At 45.1% G+C, this 25,903-nt stretch overlaps 1 protein-coding gene and 1 long non-coding RNA gene across 4 annotated transcripts in view; one reads left to right on the forward strand and one right to left on the reverse strand.

Moving 5' to 3' along the window:
- Positions 1 to 3,822: 3,822 nt before the first annotated feature.
- Positions 3,823 to 8,222, reverse strand: LOC135368466 (uncharacterized). Of its 2 annotated transcripts, XM_064601775.1 has the most exons (7): positions 7,596 to 8,222; positions 6,791 to 6,938; positions 6,059 to 6,707; positions 5,786 to 5,929; positions 5,565 to 5,636; positions 5,391 to 5,456; positions 3,823 to 4,957 (listed from the first exon to the last, which is right to left on the reverse strand). In XM_064601775.1, exons 3-7 carry the CDS (start codon positions 6,234 to 6,236, stop codon positions 3,882 to 3,884), a joined length of 1,536 nt encoding a protein of 511 aa, XP_064457845.1. In that variant the 5' UTR covers positions 6,237 to 6,707; positions 6,791 to 6,938; positions 7,596 to 8,222; the 3' UTR covers positions 3,823 to 3,881. The 2 variants fall into 2 exon arrangements, with proteins under 2 accessions (XP_064457845.1, XP_064457835.1); XM_064601765.1 differs by having other exon boundaries at positions 5,391 to 5,636.
- A 6,608-nt stretch (positions 8,223 to 14,830) lies between these two features.
- LOC135378566 (uncharacterized) overlaps positions 14,831 to 25,903 on the forward strand; it is a 59,801-nt gene continuing 48,728 nt past the window's right edge. The window contains exons 1-2 of one of the 2 annotated variants that reach the window (XR_010418472.1): positions 14,831 to 15,700; positions 15,760 to 15,949. This is a non-coding gene — a long non-coding RNA (uncharacterized LOC135378566). Of the gene's footprint in view, positions 15,701 to 15,759; positions 16,170 to 25,903 lie in introns of those variants that run through there. The other variant, XR_010418473.1, reaches the window with a different exon arrangement.

Here is a 25,903-nt window from a genome sequence, read left to right on the forward strand (position 1 = left end):
TACTGCTCAAGCCGACATTGTAGTTTTATCTCTAATATCCAGACTTGTGCGTAACGCTTTACTAGTAATTGCGTTACTTGTAATCAATTACTTTGTTGAGTAATTTTTCGAGTAATCAGTTACTTTAAAGTCAAAGTAATTTTTCGAGTAATCAGTTACTTTAAAGTCAAAGTAATTTTTCGAGTAATCAATTACTCTTCTGAGTAATCGATTACTCAGTAATTGATTACTTTCCCGGCAGAGACTAACTCATCTTTTAGATGTTCTGCCCCAAGTCAAGATCTTCGTGCCATCAGCCTTTGTTCTGGAATTTCAGGGTATCTCCCCATAATCTGTTCCTACACCAGTGTGGTGGTACCTTTGTGGTAGCTTTGGAGGTTTAGTGAGTCATGGGGAAGTTCCACGCATGATCTTCCACAATCGGGTAAACGTCTTCCCGGGCGATAACTACAGTAGACGTACATATCTTTGGGTTATTTCAGCTGTTCCACTGTTAAACTTTTCTATTTTTTTTCTTCTTTTGCTGAGGCACACAAAGACGGGTATAATTTGCGTGAATGCAGAGTAACGACCGTAGTAACGCGTTACTTTTCTACTCGTTACTCAATTACATTTGAACTCCTGTAATTGGTAACGGTAATCAATTACTTTGTCCGTACAAGTAACGGTAACGTTTTTCGAGTAACGGGCACAAGTCTGCTAATATCTAAACTCCATGTTTTTCAGCTGATACTGGAATTCTACGTCAGATTCCGCACAAGCTTTGATCAAGCAATGGTGGAGGTGACCAACATCCTGGCGGCTTTTTCAGCCATGAAGGAAAAGAATCGTCGACGTTCGTCGATGTGGACGTATTCTTACGCCCCCAAAAATTCGAAGTATGACCTGATAGCAACGGTATGTGAACCGCTTCCTTTGTTTGAGACAATTATTTTGGAAGGCACAAACACGAACTAATTGCGGCGTTCCTCTTCAGACCGTCCCCAAAGAGGTAGTCTCTCCGGGACCGAAACTACTTTTCTGACAGGAGAGCCTTGTTTGGTGTAGTGACTGAGAGGCTGTGCAACTGGAACCGTCGGACATGCTTATATGTGTTTGCGCTGCTCTGCTGTTTGATAGTTCACTACGTAAAAAACTTGACATACCCAGCTGCTTTTGGCCAGTTGTTAGGCCTGCTGGGCGACAACCCGAAGGCGTACAGAAAGCCACGGCTTTCGCAGCTGCTGAAATCGCTGAAGGTAAAAAAAAAAAGAGCAGTTCAGTATTTAGATCGCCTTTTGTCTTTCTCCCGCATGTGCTTGCAACACGTTAGTCACCTTCGCGTACGTTACAGGTGCACACTTCTGCGAGTGTGTATTACCACTACCGATACCGAAGCATAAACTCACAATACATGATGCGCGTCCTGAATTTTGCTGTGCGTGCGATACGTCACTTACGGATTATGTCACCACATACATGTTCCTCTCCGCTGTGTGTGGACTGTATACTTCTTGGACAACTGTACCCCTTAGACGGGCGTACCTGTTAGACGGCTGTACCTCTTAGACGGTTGTACCCTTCAGACGACAGTATCTCTAAAATGGCAGTACCTCTTGGACGGACGTACCTCTTGGACGGACGTACCTGTTAGACGGCACTGCCTCTTAGACGGGTGTGCCTGCTAGACGGCTGTACCCTTTATACGGGGGTATACCTGTTAGACGGCAGTACCTGTTAGACGGCAGTACCTTAAAAGTGCTGTACCTTTTAGGCGCTTTCGTACCGCATAAAATAAAGGGTACGTTTTTGCAAAAATGTACCTTATAACAGGGGGTTTTAAGAGGTACGGATTTTACAATGTAGGGCACCAAGGGTTTGGGATAACTTCGGATATTATTGACCTCGGGATTACTCGTAGCGCTTTTTGGACTGCCAAAGCACTGTAGTGCTTAAAACAGCAGTGACCACGAGACCAGTTCACACTGTGCTGCTATTGTACACCTAATAATGGCCGGAACGAAGCGGTGCGAATGTGCGTTTCTCGTTAGTATGACAATTCGCTTTATGACCAATATCTGCGGGAACGGTGATGGTCATATTAACGAGGGTTCACTGTATCTGCTTTGATTTAGAAAATAATTTAGTGTGTTTAATGTGATAAAAGTGTGTCACAATCTGTAATTTGATCTGGTCTTCACATTCTTAGTCGTCATGGCAGCAAAGAAGCCGGACCCTCCCACCCCAATTGATAAGATCAAATTCAAACGAGATTCAGTGCATGTCTCAGCTGCAAGGAGTAGTTACCCTCCTGCGGGGCACCTGCTGCCTGGTGATCATTGCAGTCTGGTGGCTGCTTTGGAGAAAGTGCATCCAGAATGTATTTGGCTCCGGTATAATAGGGACATGGGAGAAGATGAAACTGATGTCCAAGTTCAACCCGCTCCACTTCTTCCTACGTCCGAAGACTTCAGACATGGTGACTGGATAGCAGTTATTCAACGCTACTTTGAAGGTATGAGCCAGATATTAATCGGATAAAGTACACAAGATTACGGTTGTCTTCCGATTGTTTCCGATAGAGATGTGTGCGCTCCTTTTTCGTAAAACAAAAGGGGGGCCCAAGCTTCTGTGGAAATGGGAGAAGTTACGTTCCTTGTTGTCTCTAACTATACATTGCTTCCCAAATGTCAGGATACCCCTGGGATTCTACGCTCATTATTCGGTGCAAGTTTGCCGCAATTCTGCCTTCAAGTCATTTTTTCTCTCTTTTTCGTGTAGCAGTTTTCAAATTATCTCGTTATGGTACACAGATATTCAATGATCGGTACATGACGGCATTATAGTTGACAAGGAAATCTCATAAGCACTGTCTTGCACACTTACCTATCGCAGAAAAAGAAAAGACAAACATTTTGTTTTCCCACTGCGTAGAAACATGTTGAAGTTCCAGTTTGTCAGTACTACATTTGCCTCCAGTACTAATAAAATTAATAAGACACATTCCTACCTTCTCCAGGTATCCAGCCTTTGTCAGGTGAAGAAAGGGAAAGCATATGTCAAGCAACAGTGGGACAGGCATCAAACCACACATGGCACCGGGAAAGACAAGGACGTGTAGCATCTTCACTATTCGGACGTGTCATGAAATGTAAAAAGCTAGAAGGGCTTGTGAAGGATATCCTCTACCCCAAAAAGAAGGTGCAATGCGAGTTTCTGCGGTACGGTAGAAACCATGAACCTGATGCGGTAAATGCGTACCTGTCATTAATGTCATACTATGACAGGCAAATAGTTGCGAATGAAAGTGGGTTACATATTCAGCCTGTATATGCATTTCTTGCAGCATCATCAGACAGAATTGTAAAGGAAGGGTCTGACATGGGTATTTTAGAGGTAAAGTGCCCCTTTTCACAGCAGGGTAGAACCCCACTAGAGGCATGCACCACAAAAGGCTTTTGCTGTGAAGAAGAAAACGGGGCTCTTCGTCTCAAACGAGGGCATCAGTATTATGCCCAGGTGCAAGGGCAAATGGCTATAACTGGCTACAAATGGTGTGATGTTGTTGTGTGGTCCAACAACGGCTCACTGCAAGATTCTGTTTCTGTTGAGCGCATTTACTTTGACGAAGTATGCTGGGACAACCTGTTTCTTTGCGTTGTTGCACTTCTACAAACATGCCGTGGTACCAGAAGTGCTAACCGGTCGTCTCAGGGCAACAGGAAAGTTATTTAATGACAAAGCTCCATACGTGCCATACTTGGCCAAAACCAAACAAGTCAGGCACAGAAAGTAGTATGCTGTACCGAAGTAAATAAAAATGTTATGCATGAATACTTTTATTCCTACTTTACATACACATCATTCAGCCGGCATGATATGCAGTACATTGATTTAAGGATTTATGAGGGGTCCTGGAATTTACTTAGAAAAGCATACACCCTCAAGATGTGACCAGCTATATCCATCATGTTGATTGAGATAGGGCTATCAAATATGTGGAATTCTTTTATGCGCCTAATAAGCCGTTCAATGTCGATCCTCGCACTCGCTATTTTGCGAGTATTCTTAACATCAGAAGGAGGCATCTGCATACTTTTCCGAAATGGCGGTACATACAGCTTGATCCCAGGCGGCAGAAAACATTCTAGTTTGAAGCCCTTGTCAGCCATGATGGCATCTCCTGGCCTCAAGTGGTCCAGGAGACCACTTTCCTTGACTATAAAACCGTCACTCACATGCCCTCCCCACAGGTTTGAAACAAAACACAAATATCCGTCTTGTATCACTCCTACGAGCACTTTGCAAGTATTGTAATGCTTGTAATTAGAAAAGGTTTGTCGTTGAGCAGTGAGCCTTGACGGCCTTTGTATTTTGATCTCTGTGAAGTCGATAACTACTCTTGTGTCCTGAAAACACGAAAAAGATTTGGGGAAGTCCTGCTTTATACCATTAGGTGAGGGGAAGTGTGTTTGAGCGCTCTGCTCTTGATCAAGGAATTTGACCCACGTGGTAAATATTCTACTAAATGTGGCTTCAGATATACCAAAATTTCTTGTGATTTCCTGGCTTGGCATTCCAGTCCTGAGTTTTACGAGTACCATTAAAAATTCATCGTCAAGGCTGACAGCTCTTTGTCGTCCCCTAGCTCCATCTTCAGTTCTGGGCCCCATCTGCCAGTAGTTCATTCGTCTTGCATTCCCTTCAACGTGTTTAAAAATTACATGGAAAAGTTGTTTACTCTTAAAACCGGTGTAATACTTGAACTTGCTGTCCGGAATACTCCGCAAGCTCAGTACGCGTAAAGACATGTTGCGGTTTTCTTCTTCCAGTGCTTGAATCCGCATCTTGAGGAGTTGGTTCTCTGTACTCATTGTTATTGTCGCGCAGGAGGTCTTGGTTCCAAACTTTGTCGTTGATTTGTCTTGTTGTAGCAGGATCAGCGACTCGGCTGCCATCAGTTCCAAGTCTGTGTGTCCTATGTGTCAGATAGGAAGGAAAAATGGCTTTAGTTACTGTCAGAAAGCAAGGATAGGCAAAAAGACATGAGCATATTTAGTCGGCAGTTTTGTTGGGGGATGAATGCAGTAACGCATATCGGTCACGTACAGTCAGCTATCAGTTAATGAAGAAAAATAGCCAGCCTTTCTGTTCGAGTGTTTTAAGAAATGTAGAAATATTTAAGAAAGTACCAATATGTTCTGAAGCAGGTTACGACATCTTTACAACACTGTTCTTTCATGCTGATCTGTGCAGTTGTGGTTGGTTAAGATACGTAGATGAAAAGTAGTACCCATCTATCAGAGGGGCGTGTATCACTCCGGAGTACACAACACTACTATGTAGAGTGGTGTTGTCTTATGACCGCTGCAGGTATATGTCAAAATTAGTAACAAATGTGATACTCTTACCGTCTTCACTGGTGCTCTCGATTGCGGAACTTGTGCTGCCTTCATCACAGACAAGGCTTTCAGAACCTGGCACAAGTATGAGAGATGAAAAGTACACATGTGCTCTGCCTGTAGTAAAATGTGCCAAAATGACCTTCTGCAGTAATTGCTCAGCTTTGTTTTTACAGTACATACCAGACTTTTCGCTGCTGCTGTGGGCTGCATACCCTTTTCCGGTACTCTGAGGGAAGGAGCTACGAGAACAATCTGTTAGAGGTGGGAGGAAGCAAATTCGGTCATTGACCTATCTGTGCCAGATGTGTGGGCTGCATCATGGATACTTAAGATATCTTCGTTTGATTGTTAGTTTTACTTCCCCTACACAAATGTCATGTGACATAGAGCAAAGCACATACACTCGTTTTTCTTTTGCTGAAACCATCTTTGCGATCGCTCAAGCCTCTGAAGGGCATCAGTCCTCCTCTGGCACGAGTTTTCATCATTTTGGTTAGCAGCACATGGCACGTAGTCAACATGTTTTGGTGAACGGCTTGGCCTTCCTAATGCATAACAAACAAATGTTCATTACAGACGTCGGACTTTTTCTGACTGCAATAGCACCAACACCATAAATACACATTTTCGTTTATTTCATTCCCGGCTGTCGTGCCGCCGTATTTCTCACGTACCTGTTGCGAAATGTCGATGACATATTCGTGGATACGGAGTTGGAATCCACGGCTTGACACGCCGAACAGCAGCAATCCAGGCGTGCCTCCTCTGTGTTTCACGTTTTTCCGACGGGAAACGGAAAAAGCCTTTTACTCCCCGTGACTTGCAGCCGGGCATTGCGCACGTTGACGGCATGATATGCTCTTCTGTGCCTTATGCTAGTAACAGTAGCATACAAATTACGACATTCAGTAACGTCAACAAAACTCCACGACGATAGAGTGAACACGTGGGTTAGTTTCGCTTCTGCACGTCTGCTTGAATCCGCCGCCACACATATCACTTGGTCGTCTGCTGCACTAGACTTGCCCTCCAAGTTGTTTCTGCGCTCCGCCGCAGGGTGGAGCATGCGCAGGTGGTATCTTTGAAAGAGGCGCATTACAGTCACCATGCTGTGTCAAAAAGTCTTTCGTTGGGCAATAGGTGTGGCAATTGCCTTCTAGTATTCTGTTTCTAAGCATTGTGAGATGGGTTGATCATTACGCAGTGCGTGTCTCAGCGTAAAACATTGGGTGGCCCTGAAAAGGGCCGTTTTGTTTTGTTCTTGGGGTCTTTTGTCTTGAGATCAGCACACCTTGTGGCCTGGATTGATTTTACTTCTGGAACCTACGTTAAAACCCACATTGTAAGCGAATATGCAGCACTAAGCAAGCGACGTCCAGAACATGGCAAAACCAATATCCACATGCCTCTATTACTGTTGCTCCACAGCTTGAGCAAGAACTGGCCTTTCCCCATACATGGAAGAACGTGGTGGCAGTGTCTCCATGGCTGCTGATGGCTTTCGATGCTCACGTATGCGACTGAAGACCTCAGTGATCAGTTCGGGCGTATAATCTACAGAATTAGGAAATATGAAATATCCATCCAAGCTTTTCTGCTCTTGAGGCTTTGGAGAAATTTGTGCACACACTGATTATGAGTAAAAAGAAAATAAACTTGCATAAGTACAGGAGCAACATCTTTTTTTTTTACAACAAAGGCGCAATGTTACAGATGAAGTTGTGCGTGATTATGCATTTTGCTCTTCCATTATTTCATATCCTAACATTGTTGCTTCATGAGCAGTGGTGTAGGAAATGCAGCGCAACTGCATTTTCAAACCTGATACTATGTATTCATCATGGGCGTACCGAGAAGGGGGCAAAGGGGGGGGGGCGTTCCCCCTGGAACTCTAAGGTCGCTTGTGAACATAGCGCACTCTTTAGTCATACATAGATCGCAATGATTATTCTCAGATGTCATGATAGGAATCTCTGAACACCCACACGGTGCGCTACGTCTGTCCCCAGAAAAAGATGTGGTAGGGGTGGGGATTTGCACTCTTGCCTCCACCGGAAGTGATTTGCCCCCGTTAGAAAAAAATCCTTGGAACATTCATGGTATTCATTTCACAAGGATCAAGCATTACACCAAAATTTGCAGTTCAAGGATATTCTGATGAAATCATCATAGTGACAGTACACTGGACAGCATATAATAGCAAGCACATACTGTAAGTAGCAGCTTCCTTCACAGGTACAGGCAGTTCCACACTTTCAGCTGTGCTAGTTTCAGCACACCCCAAGACCGATTGATGCCATGTAAGAGTGCGTGCGCTAGAGGGTGGAAGATTCAGGGTATTCTGGATTTTTCCTACTAGGCATCAGGTAGCGGGTCTGAGTAGCTGGAACGCAAGGTTGCGAACAGTTGTGTTTTTTCTGTTGTTTTTTTATGTACAGGACGATGGAGCTGTAAGCTCAGTATATCATAATATCACACCAAGTATCATGATGAAATGGCAGTACAATATTTCTAAGACACTGTGACGGTTTGAGGATTTGCTTCTGGGAGAAGTGTACTACAACTGTAACACGATACGACCCGCCTTGCGCGAAGTTGCAGTGCCAAGGGGGCCATGAGGACTCGTCCGGCAAACGTTCGGCCACATGTTTTCGGGTACTCCCGGTGTCCGGTTTCAACACAGCGTCCGCGAAGAGTGTCTAAAAATAAAGAGCAAAAAGAAAAGCCCGCTAAAAAGAAGGAAGTAGCAGTGGGCGGTTGGTTCGGACACGGAAAGGAAGCATAGAGAACGCTGCGACTGATAGCCAGAACCGAGGTTCAGCGGCCAGTAAGTTGCTGTAGTTTTCTCCTGAATCGGCCACCGCCCCGTAATTCGAAGGACGTCATAACCCAGGACTGAGAATTCTTGGAGAAGCATCTCATCTTTTGTCGACGCCGGGATCCTCGCTTCAGCCAGTCATCGGCCCCTACGCTTCGGACGTGAATCTCGCCCCGAATCCAGGATTCATCGCTGTGTGACGAGAGACGACGCACTCTGTGAGAGCACTGACTTTGTCACCGTGCCGAGGTCCTCTTTAGGTTAGGGAACGCCATAGTAGATCTGTCTGAGCATTTTTATCGTCTATATCGTGTATCGCATTTGCTACATTAAATGTTTGTTGTTTCTTTTGTGCTGAGTCTCTTTGCCTCTGCGGGTAACCACGTTAGCGTTTCCCATCCCTTTGTGCTCCGTCTGCTCCAAAACCGGGAGGCGTCACAACACCATATTGTGCAGTGGAAATGTTCGCCTGTTCAGCCTAGTCCTCCATTTTGGGCAGCAATAATGCAATATTGCTCTGAACAAGAAATGTTGCTACATGCTAATGTGGTACTATTAACGCTCTGAGCCATATGTGGAATCATTCCGCACTTGAAGTGCTTTCAGTTTTGCAAAAGTTACCTCAATTCTGAACAAATGGTTTCATTTCATAATTAAGATCCGTGGCTTCAGTTGAAATTATCAGTCCATTCTGCCCGGATTTGAATCTGTGCGCGTGGCAGATCGGATTCCGAATTTTTCTGATGGGGATACTGCATTGGACAGCATGCTAACTACACTCTAGGGAGTGTAGTAAAAGTAAAAGAGTAAATAAGAGTAAATGCAGTGTAACTATGACTTTCACACTTTTTGTATCCCTTTTTCTGCCCATTTTTAGTCTGGCAACCCCGCCTTACTGTTTCGATGCTCTCTTTACCCTGCAATGACGACTGTCACGTTGCCATACCATGCTGAAAACGCAGGTTCATGCCTGTTGCCTGTCTGTACTCTGAAATCACTGCTTGTAAGTGTTCACCAAGTATGTGCATGCTACTGAGCCATCCTTTGTCAGTCCAAGTCTCAACATCTGTACGTCTGTCCATATAACCCCTCTCAGTGTGCATATGGCCAGGGCAACATCAGGCACATGGTCTCAATGCCGGGCACTCTTCATCAATAGACAAAAAGCACTAGCATAGTAACGTACGTGAACGACAGTAACATCATTTTACAATGCATGAACACAAAGTAATTTATAATCCCTTGCAGTGTTATGTTACACTCCTGGGCGACAGTGTAACACGTTTGCAAAAGAAGTAGCGGATATTACACTAAAAAAGAGTGATCTCAGTGGCAAAGATTTTACACTGCAGAAGGTATATTCTGTTTGTTCTTAGTGTGTACAAAGGTCAATTGAAACTCTATGTACTGACAGAAACTGAGGGTGTGGTCAGGACTTCATCACCCCATTAAAGCCGCCCGTAGATGTGTTCCTGGTACACACGTGTAATATTTTGCATCTCACACAAATCTTGACTACAAAAGGCATAATGTAAATGCAGTACTACCCAGTGTGCAGGTTTGGAATGGCTGTCTGTGTCCCCCTATATTGCACTCTCTTTTGGTCCTTGTGCTCCGGATTGTATGGCACCAAGGTGTATAGGATCCCGTACTGGCTCACTGTCTGGTAGGGCACCAGAGGTCCCAGTAGCAGTTCGTCGAGCACAAGCACTATGGAATTTGATATAACTGATAGTGAACACATAGGAGGATAATAAGAAGTGATAAATGTGAGGTGATGCCAATCTGCTATAAAAACATACAGCCTCCAGAAAATATAGCGAAAAAAGTAACGTTGCTGCCATACTGTGCTGCGAGAAACAATAACAACCTGGTCGACTGCTCGCAGTCTTCTGGTTCGCTTAGATAAATACGTCACATTGATGTCGGTCTCGTTGGAACCACCACGGCTGCAGAGGCGGCGCGAAACTTTGAAATTCGTTTATTTAATATCGAAGAGGTTTCCGGCCGTGAAAATTGGCCAAGTCGATCACTCAGCGATGCTCAACATTGTGGTATCAATTCTATAGACCCATTTCCGGATGCGACTGTTACTTTAACCGGAATGCCACTAGTGATATCGTTGATAAAAAACAAGAATCAGGACTGGTCCCAAAACAGCACCCCCCCTTGGGGCACCCCAGATAAGACAGAGCTACACGAAGAGTGTGACTGGTTAATTTGTACAAATTGTTTCCGATTAGAAAGGTATTAGTCCTTCAGCCACTTGACCAGAAGAGGGTTAGATAATAACTTGTCAAGTTTTAGTAATAATTTTTTTATGAGAAGCTCTGTCAAAGGCCCTGGACATGTCAAGGAATCGGTCTGACCGCGGGCGTTCAACACCTCAGAGAAATCGTGTATTGTCGCGCTTAGTTGCGTCACGGTGGACATCCCCGTCCTAAATGAGAGGAATGAAAGAAGCTATTATCTTCGAAAAACGATATCAGGTGCTTGTTTACTATGTGCTCAAGTATCTTCGCGCATGTAGGCAAGAGTGAAACAGGGCGATAATTACCAGCGTTAACTCGACTCCCTGATTTATCCTTGAGCAAGGCGACAAAAGAAAGGGACGCAGACAACGACGACGCGAGTTGCTCAAGGATATGTACCAACCGCCCCCATACACTCTGTGTCCCTGATGTATGTATTGGAACAACTTGAGCTGTTTTCTATTGCTCAGGAACCACTCCTGTAGATAAAGATTTCTTATAAATCACAACAAGATATTCGCTACACCACTCGGCATAGAAAAGCATTTGGAATTCCGTCAACACCTACCCAGTAAACCACAAACGTCTATTAGACATACCAGAAAGATCCAAACATCTAAGACATTTGGGATGTCTAGTACACATCCGGATATGTCCAGCTAACATGGAATGGATTTACTATGGATCGTCGGAAGCTCATCCATAACTGTATAAATGTGAATGTAAAAATGTGTCCTCTGGATATAACAGCTGGACATTTGTCACATCCAAGTGGACGTGCTTGTGTGGCATTGCGGCGTCTAATATACGTCCTATCGATGTTCCTACCGGATTAACATACGACAATATAGACGTACATTTACAAAACGTTCTTTCGACTATCAATTCAATAGTAATTTTTACGTATAGCGCGAGAAGGAAGCTGTAGCGAAAACCGAAACCGAAATTAAAAGAATTACGAGAGTGTCCGCTTGGAGGCGTCGCGGAGGTGGGTTTCGTCACTAAGCGGGATTATTCGAATGACCAGTTGACCCACTTTGCCGCGACTCAGGGAGCTATAAAAGGAGCCTTCACTGGACAAAGAGGCAGTTGGGGATTGAGACAGGGTGGCCTTGTCTGGACGCCGAGTTGCGAGTCGACCGCGGACAGCCTGACCTCCTGGCTCTTACCTAGAGTTGCGCCGAAGTGGCAACCGGCCGTTCCTTCCGCGGAGACTCCCCCGTTTGGACTTGCGGCCTTCTAGGCCAGCTCCAAGATATTATTTAGCTGTTATGCGTCTTCCTTATTTCCGCCCGTTTAAATCTCACGTTACAAAGCGAATCTATCTTACGAGAATGTGAGAAATTGGAGAACAAGTAAAAGCAAGTTTTTCCATTTGTTCGCGTCCTGCTCTCTGCAAAGTATCTACGTAGCACTCATCCACCAACACAGGAAACCTGTCAGTTTGACAGCTCCACTCAGTAGGTAACCTCATCATAGACAATAGCCTGAATTACAAACACAATATTTGTCAGGAAGGAATATTGCAGAAACACATCCTCGTCACCGTTACAAACGTCTTCGTCCCCCACTACACTTAACAAACATCCCGCAATTATTGATATTTTAGTATATGTTCCACCCAGTACGCCAATAGAAATTGAGAAATGCCCAAGCCGTGTCGGGTGGAGTACGACCACGGCTACGGCATTTGCGCTGTTCATGCACACAAAATAGCTGAAAAAGTAGATCTGCAATCCGGTCTATATATTGTCGTATGTTAATCCGGTAGGAACATCGATAGGACGTATATTAGGCGTCGCAGTGCCTCACAAGCACGTCCACTGGATGTGACAAATGTCCAGCTGTTACATTCAGAGGACATCCATTTATACAGTTATGGATGAGCTTCGGACGATCAATAGTACATCCATTCCACGTTAGCTAGACATATCCTGATGTCCATTAGACGTTTGTGGTTTACTATGTTTACAACGAAAGCCCATAGCTCGTCAACACCACACGCTGGGTCATCAAAAACATCCCAAACCTTCTCGATATTAATGTCCAACAAATCTAATGCACTCTCATCTTGAGCACGACTGAAATCATAAAAGCTACTATGCCTATGGGACGATGCCTGACGATATAATTCAACGTCAAGGAGCACTAACTTATGATCAGAAATACCGTCGAGAACCTCACACTCACGAACCTTCTCTTCAATACCCTTTGATACAAAAATGAGATCAAGAATGGAATTGGACGAACCACATGACCTAGTGAAATCTTTTACCACTTGATATAAGTTCATCTGAAATGTGCACTTCGTAATGAAATATGTACTTTGGCAACTCTGGTTTGCTGGGCTTAGATTAGATCAATCAACGTTAGGCACATATTAAAGTCTCCGGCAATGTTAAGCTGCCGTTTCTTTGACAGAAGATCGACATGGACAAACAAGTTTTCCAGCACTTGTACAGCACGTTGCGGTGGGCGGTAAACAGCCCCAACAACAATATTCGGATGAAATTACAATAACTTCATCCAGACGGACTCCACTCCAACTATATCAGGTAGTCTAACGAAAGAAATATCATTCCTCAAGAGTATTGCTACGCCTCCTCTTCTCGATTTGCGATCGAAGCGTTCAATATTATACCATGACGGTGTAATCTCAGAGTCACTTATATCCTCTGACAACCACGTCTCCGTAATTACAGTAACATGTGGATTAAAAGACATCAAAATATTTTCCAATTCCGTTGTTTCATTTAACATGCTTCTAGCATTTACATTCAGTAATCTCAAGTTACCTGGACAAACATCACGTCAATCCGTTTTCCGAGATAACAGTAAACATCTATCCGGAATCCTCCTGTCCAAGACAGTGTATCCCAAGAAACAAAATCATTGTTTATGCTTAATTTGGTATAATGCAATGAGACCCTGTCGCCACGTCGTCTGTTCTTAGCCGCGCTTTCGCACAGCTTTTCCGTGACAGACGGACCTTTTTTGAGTAGTCTTCCGATATGAAAATACTGGATCCTTTCAACTTTGAACAGTTGCGCAGCACAGTATATTTCTCAGTGTAATTGTAAAGTCTGAGAATGACCGGGCGATGCTTAGATTCACTGTGTCTCCCAAGCCTATGTATACGCTCAACAGATGACAGGGTCAGGCCCAAGCGACTATTTAATTCGGTCGTGACTTTTTCGGTCAAGCTAGCAGTTGCTTCACCGATTTTATAAAGGCATAGGCACAATAGGACTGAAAGGACAAGCCCTGTTGAACAGTACAGGATAACAACAGAATATAAGTCACATCTTGTGAGGAGTACAAACAAGGTCAAAAACAGGGGGAAGAAAGAACAAGCAAAATCATGCGAGAACATACAGAAACTGCTGCAATCCAAAATGTACAACGCGGTCAAAATTAGATACAATAAAAACAAAAAGGATATAAGACAGGTAGATGAAGTGTAAGCACCCAGATGATAAGTTCCTTGGTTCATTGTCCCGATCTTGTGTCATTAATTTAATAATAATAATTTATTTGATTAAATCGATGCATTCATCAATGCAATAATAATAATTTATTCAACGTCCGGGCTAAGGCGCTAAGATACTCCCTGTAACTTGCGTTGGAGTGTGCAGCGTTCCGAGTTTTTTAACACGTGTAATGACTCATTTCAATTACGTTCATCGACATCACGACATCGATTTTTTTTTTTTTTTTTTGCAGACAGGTCTCATCTGCCATTAAGACTGTAATGCTATAGTCATGCATGTAACACTTGATTTTGAATTTGATGTTTTCTTGTGCGACATTATTCACACCATGGTTGTTGATGGGGGCCATCAAAATAAAAATTTATGTTCACTGAATTATTATTAGTGAAAATCACGCAATCGCTAATGTATTTAATAAATACTTTGATGATATCGCAGAGTATGCGAAATGTGACAATTTGGATCGCCACCTCACAAAAGGAGTAGGATAACTGTACTGGAAACACTCATAAGGTCCTGCACGTTTTGTGGTGCAAATGTTTTCTTGAGATATAAGCTTGGCTGTCAAACAGGCAACTTTATTGCGGTACTTGCCATACAGGACTGTTCGTATCATAAAGTAGAAGATGTTCATAGGTGAAGTATTATGTTCCGATAATATATTGTACATCACATATTGTAATACAAAGCACAAAGGTAGCAACACAATGGAAGAAAGTTTTACTAACGTGGACAGTATAGCTGTTGGGAGCTACGATAGAAAATATTGTCCCAAACACAATCGACGGGTCCTATACTATGCAGGGGTCTTGCAGAAAACACTGCAAGCAACTCTGCGCAGGCAATTGATGATGGTATTCCAAACGTAAGCGAGCATCATTTTCGAAAATACTAGAAAATTATTCCGCATTTAAGCACTTGGGTATAGTACACTAGTATTCAACGGAGGTATATTTTTATACCTGTCGCACGGTTACGTACTCCATTGGTTATATAAAAAAAGGGGGGGATGAGAAAAAGCGATGTGGAGCTCGAGCAGCGCAACTTATCAGTATGCCGTCAAGAAAAGTTCCTCTCACGCATTATCGCAGCTCGGGCCAAAATGCCGCAGCAATGCTTCGAAGTCCTTCCGAAGCTTCCGGAGCTCTTCGTCTCGAATTTTGAGTTCGTTCTTGTGTTTCTCCTCTTCTTTTTGTCGTTCTAGTTTCTCACGCCTGCACTCTTCACGCACCTGGCGGATTTCCGCTTCTAGGCTGTTCATTTGCACCTTCATCTCATGCATGCACATCGCGTGTTTCTCGAGCGTCAAGTGACGTTCCATTTCGTCATCACCAGCCTTGAATGTGCACCCCAAAGCGGCCATCTTGCAAAGCTTCGGTGTTTTGCGGCAACCGGCGCCATGTTCCTCTAAGCTGCCGCGTCTAATGCTCTCTTGGTTGCAGTACTGACACGTGACCGGATAATCCTGACAGTCCTTAAAGTGACTCCCAATCTCGGAGACGAAATAGTTTCCGTGGCAGAAACGGCACTCCTGCGTACGCCTGGGACACTCATCGGTCAAGTGTTTTGGCAGGTCGGTGTTGGAGACAATGGAGGAACACTCGTTGGGACACGGCGTCGGACGTCGAGGGCAGGTGCGGAGGTGGTCCACACAGTTATGAGGGATGGCCGTTTGATACTTGCAGCCAAATATTGAACCAGGACACAGCAAGAGGCTGCTTCCGTTGCAGTGGGGACATCGAGGCGCTTGCGAAGGTTCGTTGTTCAATAGGCACTTCTTGCATACGTAATGATCACAGGTGGTTGCTTTCCAGAGGTCGATGGAGGATGCCCCACAATACTCGCACATTCCCAATAAGTCCAGCGACGGCGGTGGAGAAAAACGGACGGCTGGCATGTTGGCACAACGAGACGTCCCGTCGAGTGCGGTGGGATGCAAGCGCTCCAGAGGCGAAAACAGCTCCAACGAGGAACGCACGTAATAAAGATATCGGGTTCCCTGGGTTACGTGGCGTGCTGTAATATGTGGTGACGCACAGAGGAAACGGTTGGCGATAAGTGCTTGCGCAGGAAATGGAATGGCGTCGTAACTTGTACTAACGATTGCTTAAGTTGTGCGGGATACGTGTGTAGCCCACCGCGGGATATTTGATTGTTGCTTTATGACAAGTGCGAAGTAACAAGGAGCCTGGCTGGAAGAAGGAAAATGAATACTTCTAAACAGGTATTCTCAACGGCGTGTTTGTTTAATTTTTAGTACAGTGTGCCGAAAAGCATGTCATTAAGTCAACAGCCTGTGAAAACTTCGCGGCAATCTGGCGGCGCCCGCGTTTGTTGCGGCATATGTTTGAGGGCCGCTTTGTTTAATGTGTTTAAGTGTTTCTATATCAAAGCAAAAAAAAATTCAGGGAGGTATTGTGACGCACGCCTAAAACTATCGCCGCCGTTCATTGTTATCTGTCGTAATTGCCGTCATCGCTTAGTGACACTTACTTAGGCTGTCTATAAACACGTAGTGAGAGTGACATTCTGCTTGGGAGGAGTGCACGAAAATGTCACTAAAATAGCCCATGTGACACAGGTATATTACTTTTGAAGGGTGTAAAAATTACTCCGAGGGGATATGTAGTATAGCTATGTCGCTGTGTTTGACTGACGTCAATTTGTTACTGCTTTTTGTTCATCAAGAGTGCCCCCTTTCTGTTCGGGACTTGTGCCCGACGTAGTCCTGCTCGTACACACGCTGAGACACGGATGACCAGTTGGTCAGAGAAAAAGGACGTCTCGCTAGTACGTACACTGTTAAAACAGAACTTCACCACATAGCACGCTCCTAGCCAACCATCATTCTGAAAGATATTCTGTGCATTGATTTGTTGAAAACGGGAGGAGGCGTCCCGAGGCGCCTATCTGTGACACACTATGCTTGTCCAAGATAGGCGCCTCCCCCCTGTTTTGAACAAATCGGAACACAGAATGATGTCATTCCAGAATTATGGTTGGCTTGGAGCGTGCTATGTGGTGAAGTCCTGTTTTAACACGGTACCCAGGTTCGAATCCCGGTGCCGGCTGTGTTGTCCGGGGTTTTTCCTGGGTTTTCCTCAGACGCTTTCAGACATATGTCGGCACAGTTCCCTTAGAAGTCGGCACAGGACGCACATTCCCCAGGGCGTGAGTCGTGACGTTGGCCACATACGTGAGGCCGACAACGGCAAGCCCTATCACCACCTGTTTTAACAGTGTACATACTCTGACGTCACTCACAGGCCGCTATTTCAGAGAAGTACCAGTAGTCAAGGGACTACTACAACATTTGTGTTCTGCATTAGGGAGCATACAGTCTTAAAAGTGAATTTCACAACATAGCGCGCTCTTAGCCAACCACCATCCCGATTCCCGAATGACAACGTTCTCGCCCTAGATTTGTTGAAAACGGGAGGCGGAGCCCATTTTGCGGCGAGAACGGTGCCATTCGGGATGATGGTTGGCTATGAGCGTGCTATGTGGTGAAGTTCATTTCTATAACCCTTCGCGATTCTGTCAAATGGCACCAGGGCACCAACATGGCAGCCGCCTGAGGGCGGCTATATATCGACTGCTATATATCGACTGGGGATGTCACCACTCTAAAGACCGAGTCGCGTATGTAGGCTCCCGATTCTGCATGTTATGATGACGTCGCCATAGTACTGCTATCAGCGCAGCCAGTGCACACTCTTAAGGGCAGGGATGGGCATAAATACATTTTTTTTAGTATTTAAATATAAATACAAAATACTTTGTTGAAAGGGGTATTTAACTACTCTTCATAAATACTTTTCAACATGAGTATTTAAATACAAAATATAAATACAGTATTTAAATACCGTAACTACTACCGTAAATAATGTGAGGAAGATGTCATCTGGAATTACAGAAATAATGATGATCATAAGAACAAATCAGCAAGGAACAATAGCATTTATTTGTTAGATTATCACGGCGATTTTAATATTAGAAATATCTCGAAGGCTGCTTCTTTCAGGCATCTTCTGTCCGGCCGTACAATCAGATTCGCAAAGGAGAACAGCTTCTTCACAGGTGCAGATGAACAAACGCTTTTATTAAAGTTGACGAAGATACTTCGTGGAACAATGTAATCGGGTAGTCGCGACCGTTGTCCGCAACAACAGTGAAAACCTCGCCATCTAAAATGGTTTGTCGCATGCGCATGCTAGCGCAAACCCGGCATAATTGCACCCCAAGCTCTCCCTTCTTCCCGAAATGTCAAATGCAGGGCAACTTTAAGGCATGAGTCAGTATATTCTATATTTAAGAATATTTATGAAGTATTTACAATAATAAATACCTTAAAATTGATATTTAAATATAACTCTAAATACATTTTTCGAGTCTGTATTTAAATACAAAATATAAATACATGTATTTATATTTTAAATAGTATTTTAATTACAATGTATTTAAATACTGCCCATCCCTGCTTAAGGGCAACCTCCATGGAGCGAATGCATAGTCACGTCGGGCGCCAAGCGCGAGGTGTCTGCCCTACTTTCCCCCAGCGTCCGCGATTCCGGAAGCGTGGTGGTGAAAGGGCTCGCCGTTGTCGGCCTCACGTATACTGGGACGTCCTGGGCCGACTTCTAAGAGAACTGTGCCGACATATGTCTGAAAGCGTCTGAGGAAAACACAGCACGTCTGAGGAAAGACAGCACAGCCGGGACCGGCATTCGAATCCGGGTACCTGCCAGTCTCGACGTGACATGGCCAGCACGCTAACCATTGAGCCACGGGTGGTGGTGGTGGTGAAAGGGTTCGCCGTTGTCGGCCTCACAAAGGTGGGCAACGCCACGACTGACGCCCTGGGAGAATGTGCGCCCTGTGCCGACTTCAGGCCACGAGTGGTGGTGGTGGTCATAGGGCTCGGCCTCACGAGTGGTGGTAGTGGTGGTGGTAAACCGGCTTGCCGTTGTTGGCCTCACGGATGTGGGCTGCGTCACGACTGTAGCCAGGATGAGATGAGATGATGTGATAGCAGATGAAGGAATGAAGACGGCCGGAAGTTACGATCTAAGATGAGAAGTCCGAGCAGTGCTCATAGCCTTTGAGCGAGGCCCGATTCCTGGAGAAAGCAGACGAGGCTGCGAATTTTGGAGTATCTTTCCGTGAAAGCGCCTCTGGGATGTAGGATATCATCCACCGTACAATTCCTGCAATGGCCAAGATATTTTTCCCGCACCGCAGCATATGCACCGCAATGCAGTAGGATATGTTCGATAGTTTCAATTTGCTGACAATGTACGCAGTTTGCGTTGTCTAGAGAGCCAATCTTGAGTAATTGTGATTTAGTGAAAGCGCTTCTTGTTCGCAACCTGAAGAGCAAGGTATGTGCACTGCGGGAAAGACCTTTCAGTGGGAGGTCAAGTCGATGATTTTCCAGGATGTCCCGGGTCGCAGGGTGCTGCATAAGGACGATCTCATTTATGACCAATTTTCTGTCGCTGTCTCCCGGGGTAGGCAAACTAGGGCTAGAGCTGTGGTGTGCAGCCTAAGCAAGTTGGTCCGCTTTTTAATGCGAACGTGGGAGGGGATCCATTGCAGGGAGATGTCTCCACCGATTGTCCTGTGTTGGGCACATGACGTCCTGATACACCTTGCTAGAATGCTATTGCATGTGGGGTTCATCACCATTTGGAGAGCGCTACGCGAGTCCGTGAGGATGACAGCCTGGTGATTCCCCTGACCTGTACCGCAGCTGCTGCATGTAATAGGGAGTTTTAGCAGACCGGATCCGGCAGCTCACGGTCGTTAATAAATACGGTGAAATCGAACCGATCGTGTCCGGAGAGAACGGCAGCATAGACACTTTTAGCAAACCGGAGGGAATCAGAGACGCGCTCACTGCCCGACGCAAGACATCTTTTTAGACGAAGAAGAAGCAGATAGCCATTCAGAAGAGGAAGTTACGTTCTACTGCTGTCCACATTTTCACGAATTGAAAGGATGTTCAAATAAGTGATATGCTTTTTTCCTGACCGTGAACGTTCACAAATGTGTGGACCTAAAGTGTATTCTTCGAAACTTGTCTACCGAGAGAAAAGACAGTTGCGGCTAAGTTGCTCTTTCGTTCTTGCACGCTTGAAACAATGCTTACTGGTGCCGCAATGTATATCAAATGCGCCGGAGAGTCTAGGTGTCCTGTATGAGCTCCTCACGGAGAAAATAAAGGAAATCGGTGGTCGTAGAACGCTTTCGGGAGGGTGTTATACTAGCACACGACGCAGCCATTACGAGATTTTCCAACCGTAAGTGTGTCCGGTAATGGCGGCTAGCGAGCGTAGCTCCGGAGAGGTACCGTGCGATCGGCGTCTTCTGAGCATGCGCAGTTGCGTGGCCGCGCCGACGGTAACATACCGTGCGGGAGAACGTGGTTTGCTAAAACTCTCTAATATTGCCAGAAGCTCAGCTGTCGTAGAGCATATTGGGTATCGAGCTGATTTTCCTTGCCATGCCACATTTAATGATGGTATATAATAGGAGGAAGTAGCGCTCCTACACTCTGCGTCAACGGAGCCGTCAGTGAACACCAGAGTGTGAGCGTGAAAAGTGTCACTAAGTGCCTCACGAGTGAGCTGCGGGTGGACACGAGGCCGGCCAATCGAAGCTCTCTTCCGCAATCTGCGCCAGCTACGCTGCCTTGTCGTCTGCTCTCGTGGGTCGTCGTCTTTTTCTTCTTCCTATGGGGTGCTGTTGTCTGCTCGCTGTCTCGTCTATACTGCACCGCTAGAACGCTAGGCATTCTCTGCAAAGAAACATGTTTCCCTTTTGCAGGATTGAATATGCTTTTCGGTAGATTACTGGGCAAACTTTTTGAGGCAGTTGCAGAATTTGTGGCATTAAGTATATTTCTTGAGCAACAGATTTCACTAAGCTCTCACCTTGTACTCTGGCAACAGTGACATCAGAGCAAGACTTTCCGGCGCCGTACGCTAGTTTTTCGTCCAATGGAGCTAGTGCCTGCGAACAAGTGGCGGCGGAACGCGCGTGGCACTCAGCCGCGCGAACTTCGTTACAAAAAAATTCGCTTCATGGAGGCTGGCCCTTACACATGAACTTCATCGCATAGCATGCTCCTAGCCAACCATTATCTCCAATGATATCGTTACCTGCTCTGATTTGTTGAAAACGGAGACGTCTTTTTTGCGACAATTATGAACAGCATAAGTGTCACAAAAAAGGCGTACGCCTCCGGTTTTCAACAAATCAGGACAAATAACGATATCATACGTGATGATCGTTGTCTAGGAGCAGGCTGTGTGGTGAAGTTCATTTTTAACCGTGCAGCATAACCAATGCCTTCTTCTGTTTATTTTTCTTTTTTCTTTGCGGAATAGCAAGCCGTTCTCAGCAAATTGGTAGAAAGAACTATGTCTCTCGGGATGGTTGGCTACACTTTAAAAACATAACTTCACCGCATAGCAAGCTCTGCGCCAACCATTGCTGCGAATGATATGGGGTCCTCGCTTCTGATTCGAAGCCAGACGGGGCCGTACGCCCTTTTGTGTCGATTTCGATATATAATAATTGACACAAACAGGTTTCTCTCTTCTTTTCCTCTCTCTTTGCATTAAAGGCGATAACCCTATCGTTCGTGGCCATGGTTAGAGCAGAGCATGCCATGCGATGAAGTTATGTTTTTAGAGTGTAGGAGGGTGCTATGTCGTGATGTTCATTTCTGAGAGTACCTCATAAGCACGCTGTGAATTGCGGCGTCGTCGGGTGGCACATCTCTGGGTGCGATGCGAATGTGGGAGCGACTTTATTTTCCCGCGCTCACTTCTATATATCGAGTTACCGTGAGTTAGTGAGTTTTTCGCGCGTTTAATTCCGCCATCTCGTATACCAACAGGACTAGTTTGAATATTTACATCTTATATTACATCTTAACATTGAATATCACAGCATAGCACACTCCTAACCAATTTCATCCCTACACTGTAAAAACAGAACTTCACCGCATAGCAAGGTTCTAGTCAACCACCAACCCGAATGATATCATTGTGTATCCTGATTTGTCGAAAGCAGAAGGAGGAGCCTATCTGGGTCATGCATAATGTGTACCAGATAGGCGCCTCCTCCAATCTTCGTCAAATCCGAAGACATAATAATATCATTCGGGTTGGTGGTTGGCTAGAACCTTGCTATGCGGTGGAGTTCTGTTTAACAGTGTAGTGATATCGTTCTCGTGCCTGACTTGTTCAAAACAGGAGACGTACGCCTTGTTTGCACCGATTATGTACAGCATCCCCAAGAGTACACTGTCATCCCAGGCATATCCTAAGAACATCATGCATGGACAGAGATGACATCCCCAGAATGGTAATATCTGATCCTCAAATCGCCCTCAGCGTGTCAATGCGGCACTATACAGGGTGTCCCAGAAAACGTGTCATTGAATTATAATAAAAAAACTACACCGCCTAGAATCATGCGGTCAACAGGATTTGTTCTTTTTAGGCTTTTGCAAACTCCTAATGTGAATGTCATGTACTCAAAGTTTAATTATGTAAATATTTGCGAACTTAACTCGGAAATTTGCCAAGTAAAGGTCACTTTTTTACCCCACCAATATGAAGAGCGTGCTCAATTCACTCAAACTCATGATAATTCACAGTGCTATTCAAGTGCTATCCCATCGGGAAAAAAACATAGACGAATATCATACTTTTCGGAGCACCGGACCATTGCGCGCGATGACTTTTTGAGCGCAGTCGCTCTCAGTGCGGGGAAAGGAGGTCCCGAAGCCAGCCCACAGAGTGATAGTACAAAAAGTAACAGTTCCTAAAATTGGGAGAGGGAGAGCATTATCACAGCCAAAGTCGGACGTGATAAGCCGTGTCTGTTTTATCTCTTTCTGCGATGTCTGGGAGGGCTGGCTTTCCAACCTCCTTTCGTCGGACTGACAAAGATTGCGCTGAAAAATTCATCGTGCGCTATTCTGTGCCACCTCCGTAGAGCATGATGTTCGGCTACTTTTTCCGATGGGATAGCTCCTGAATATCCCTGTCAATTATCATTAATTTGACTAAATTAGACACGCTCTTCACATTGGTGAGGTAAAAAAGTGACCTTTACTAGGCAAACTTCAGACGTAAGCTTGCAAAAATTTACATAATTAAACTTACGTTACACGACATTCACATGAGGAGGTGGCAAAAACCCAGTAAGAACAAATGCCATTGACCGCATGACTCCAGGTGCTGTAGTTTTTTTATTACAATTCAATGACACGTTTTCTGGGACACCCTGTATATGGCATACTCAGAATATCGTCAGACTTTCTTTGAGGACAATTTCAGGATAGAGTGATGACACATGAGGGACGAAACCATACAAGGCCTCAAGTTGCCTAAGAAATTAACGACGAAATACGAAAGTTACTGAAAAGGTTAGCCACCTGTAGGACTAGAACCCACATCTCCTGGATGATAATCCAGAAGACTTTATCCACTCCACGACCACGACCATCTCTATACGACGAATAATGAACCGTGACCCCCGGCAAGGGATGGACATAGATACAGAAGAGAACTGATGTTCTGAGGCTGGAACAACATAGAACGGACAATCACATACAAGGCCTCAAGTTGCCTAAGAAATTAACGATGAAATATGAAAGTCACTGAAAATGTTAGCCAGCTGTAGGACTCGAACCCACATCTTCTGGATGGTAATCCAGAAGACTTTATCCACTCCACGACCACGACCATCTCTATACGACGAATAATGAACCGCGACCCCCGACAAGGGATGGGCATAAATACAGGAGAGAACTGATGCTCTGAGGCTGGAACAACATAGAAGAGACAATCACATACAAGGCCTCAAGTTGCCTAAAAAATTAACGATGAAATATGAAAGTCACTGAAAAGGTAAGCCAGCTGTAGGACTCGAACCCACATGTTCTGGATGGTAATCTGGATGGTATTATGCCCCAAAATTTTATGTCGATACTGCCATTTGGTCCGTTTCTCTGCGGATAAATCGTGAAAATTAAACCGCCGCTGCCTAAACGGCTATACCTGTGTTTCAGCTTCTTTCCGTCAGATGGCAAAACGGTCGAACGTGGCGTTGCAGAGTACGACTCCGCATTCAGTTCCACTTGTGCACTTGGTTTCGATGTCGTCTGCAACGCCGCGTTCGACCGCTTCGCCATCTGACGGAAAGGAGCTGAAACACAGGTATAGCGGATTAGGCAGCGGCGCTTTTCTAATTTTCACGATTTATCCGCAGGGAAGCGGACCAAATGGCAGTATCGACGTAAAATGTTGGGGCATAATGCGTCCTCTAACATCTACTTTAGCTTCCCGACACTGTTCTATCTTCGTTACAAACCCCGAAGTTTATCTTGGCGAACCCTGTACATTTTTTGAGTATTTAAATACAAAATATAAGTACATTTAAATACCGTAACTGCTACCATAAATACTGTGAGGAAGACGTTACCTGGAATTTCAGAAATAACTGATGGTCATTACAAGTCAGCAAGGAAAAACAGCATTTATATTTGTTATTTATTATCATGGTAATTTTAATATTAGAAGTTTTTTGAAGACTGCATCACATGGCGTTTTCTGTTCGGCCGTACAATCAGATTCGCAAAGGAAAACAGCAGCTCCACAGGTGCCGATGAACAAAGGCCTGCATTAAATTTGATGAAGATGCTTCGTACAAGGTAATCAGCCGCCACCATTGTCTCAGCGACAACAACGGCGAAAAATAAACCTCTACCTGACAAACGTCATCATGACGTTGGTAGACAGACCGAAACCAAAACAGATCGGAAGGGGAGAGCTGGGTTCCACGAATGGGCAATTGTTCCCATTGAAAGAAAAGTAGGACCGAAGGTCGCGTCTTTTTCAGAGACCATCGTAATCCACTCAAGACCGTGGCTTTCGGCCGCGACCTTGTTCGCGACTAGCTTTGAACGTAGTTACGTAGTTCAACTCTACCAAACTCGTGGCGCTGTCGGACATTATGACGTCATTTGTTTACAAACAGGTAGAGGTCTATTGTTCGCTGAAAGAAAAGTAGGACCGAAGGTCGCGTCCCTTTCAGAGACCATCGTAATCCCCTCAGGACCGTGGCTTTCGGACGCTACCTTGTTAGCCACTAGCTTTGAACGTAGTTCAACTCTACCAAACTCGTGGCGCCGTCGGACATTATGACGTCATTTGTTTACAAACAGGTAGAGGTCTATTGTTCGCTGAAAGAAAAGTAGGACCGAAGGTCGCGTCCCTTTCAGAGACCATCGTAATCCCCTCAGGACCGTGGCTTTCGGACGCTACCTTGTTAGCCACTAGCTTTGAACGTAGTTCAACTCTACCAAACTCGTGGCGCTGTCGGACATTATGACGTCATTTGTTTACAAACAGGTAGAGGTCTATTGTTCGCTGAAAGAAAAGTAGGACCGAAAGTCGCGTCCCTTTCAGAGACCATCGTAATCCCCTCAGGACCGTGGCTTTCGGACGCTACCTTGTTAGCCACTAGCTTTGAACGTAGTTCAACTCTACCAAACTCGTGGCGCTGTCGGACATTATGACGTCATTTGTTTACAAACAGGTAGAGGTCTATTGTTCGCTGAAAGAAAAGTAGGACCGAAAGTCGCGTCCCTTTCAGAGACCATCGTAATCCCCTCAGGACCGTGGCTTTCGGACGCTACCTTGTTAGCCACTAGCTTTGAACGTAGTTCAACTCTACCAAACTCGTGGCGCTGTCGGACATTATGACGTCATTTGTTTACAAACAGGTAGAGGTCTATTGTTCGCTGAAAGAAAAGTAGGACCGAAAGTCGCGTCCCTTTCAGAGACCATCGTAATCCCCTCAGGACCGTGGCTTTCGGACGCTACCTTGTTAGCCACTAGCTTTGAACGTAGTTCAACTCTACCAAACTCGTGGCGC

The sequence above is a fragment of the Ornithodoros turicata genome, chromosome 1 (genome assembly GCF_037126465.1).
Source record: "Ornithodoros turicata isolate Travis chromosome 1, ASM3712646v1, whole genome shotgun sequence".
Classification (NCBI taxonomy): domain Eukaryota; kingdom Metazoa; phylum Arthropoda; class Arachnida; order Ixodida; family Argasidae; genus Ornithodoros; species Ornithodoros turicata.

What these genes read in the sequence shown, in the direction of transcription:
- LOC135368466 (XM_064601765.1), bottom strand. Translation starts at nt 6,236, where the DNA reads ATGCCGTCAACGTGCGCAATGCCCGGCTGCAAGTCACGGGGAGTAAAA. An exon ending in TCATCGACATTTCGCAACAG is followed by an intron (nt 5,930 to 6,058) that starts GTACGTGAGAAA and finishes GTTATGCATTAG; the next exon opens with GAAGGCCAAGCCGTTCACCA. An exon ending in CGAGAGCACCAGTGAAGACG is followed by an intron (nt 4,958 to 5,390) that starts GTAAGAGTATCA and finishes TCTGACACATAG; the next exon opens with GACACACAGACTTGGAACTG.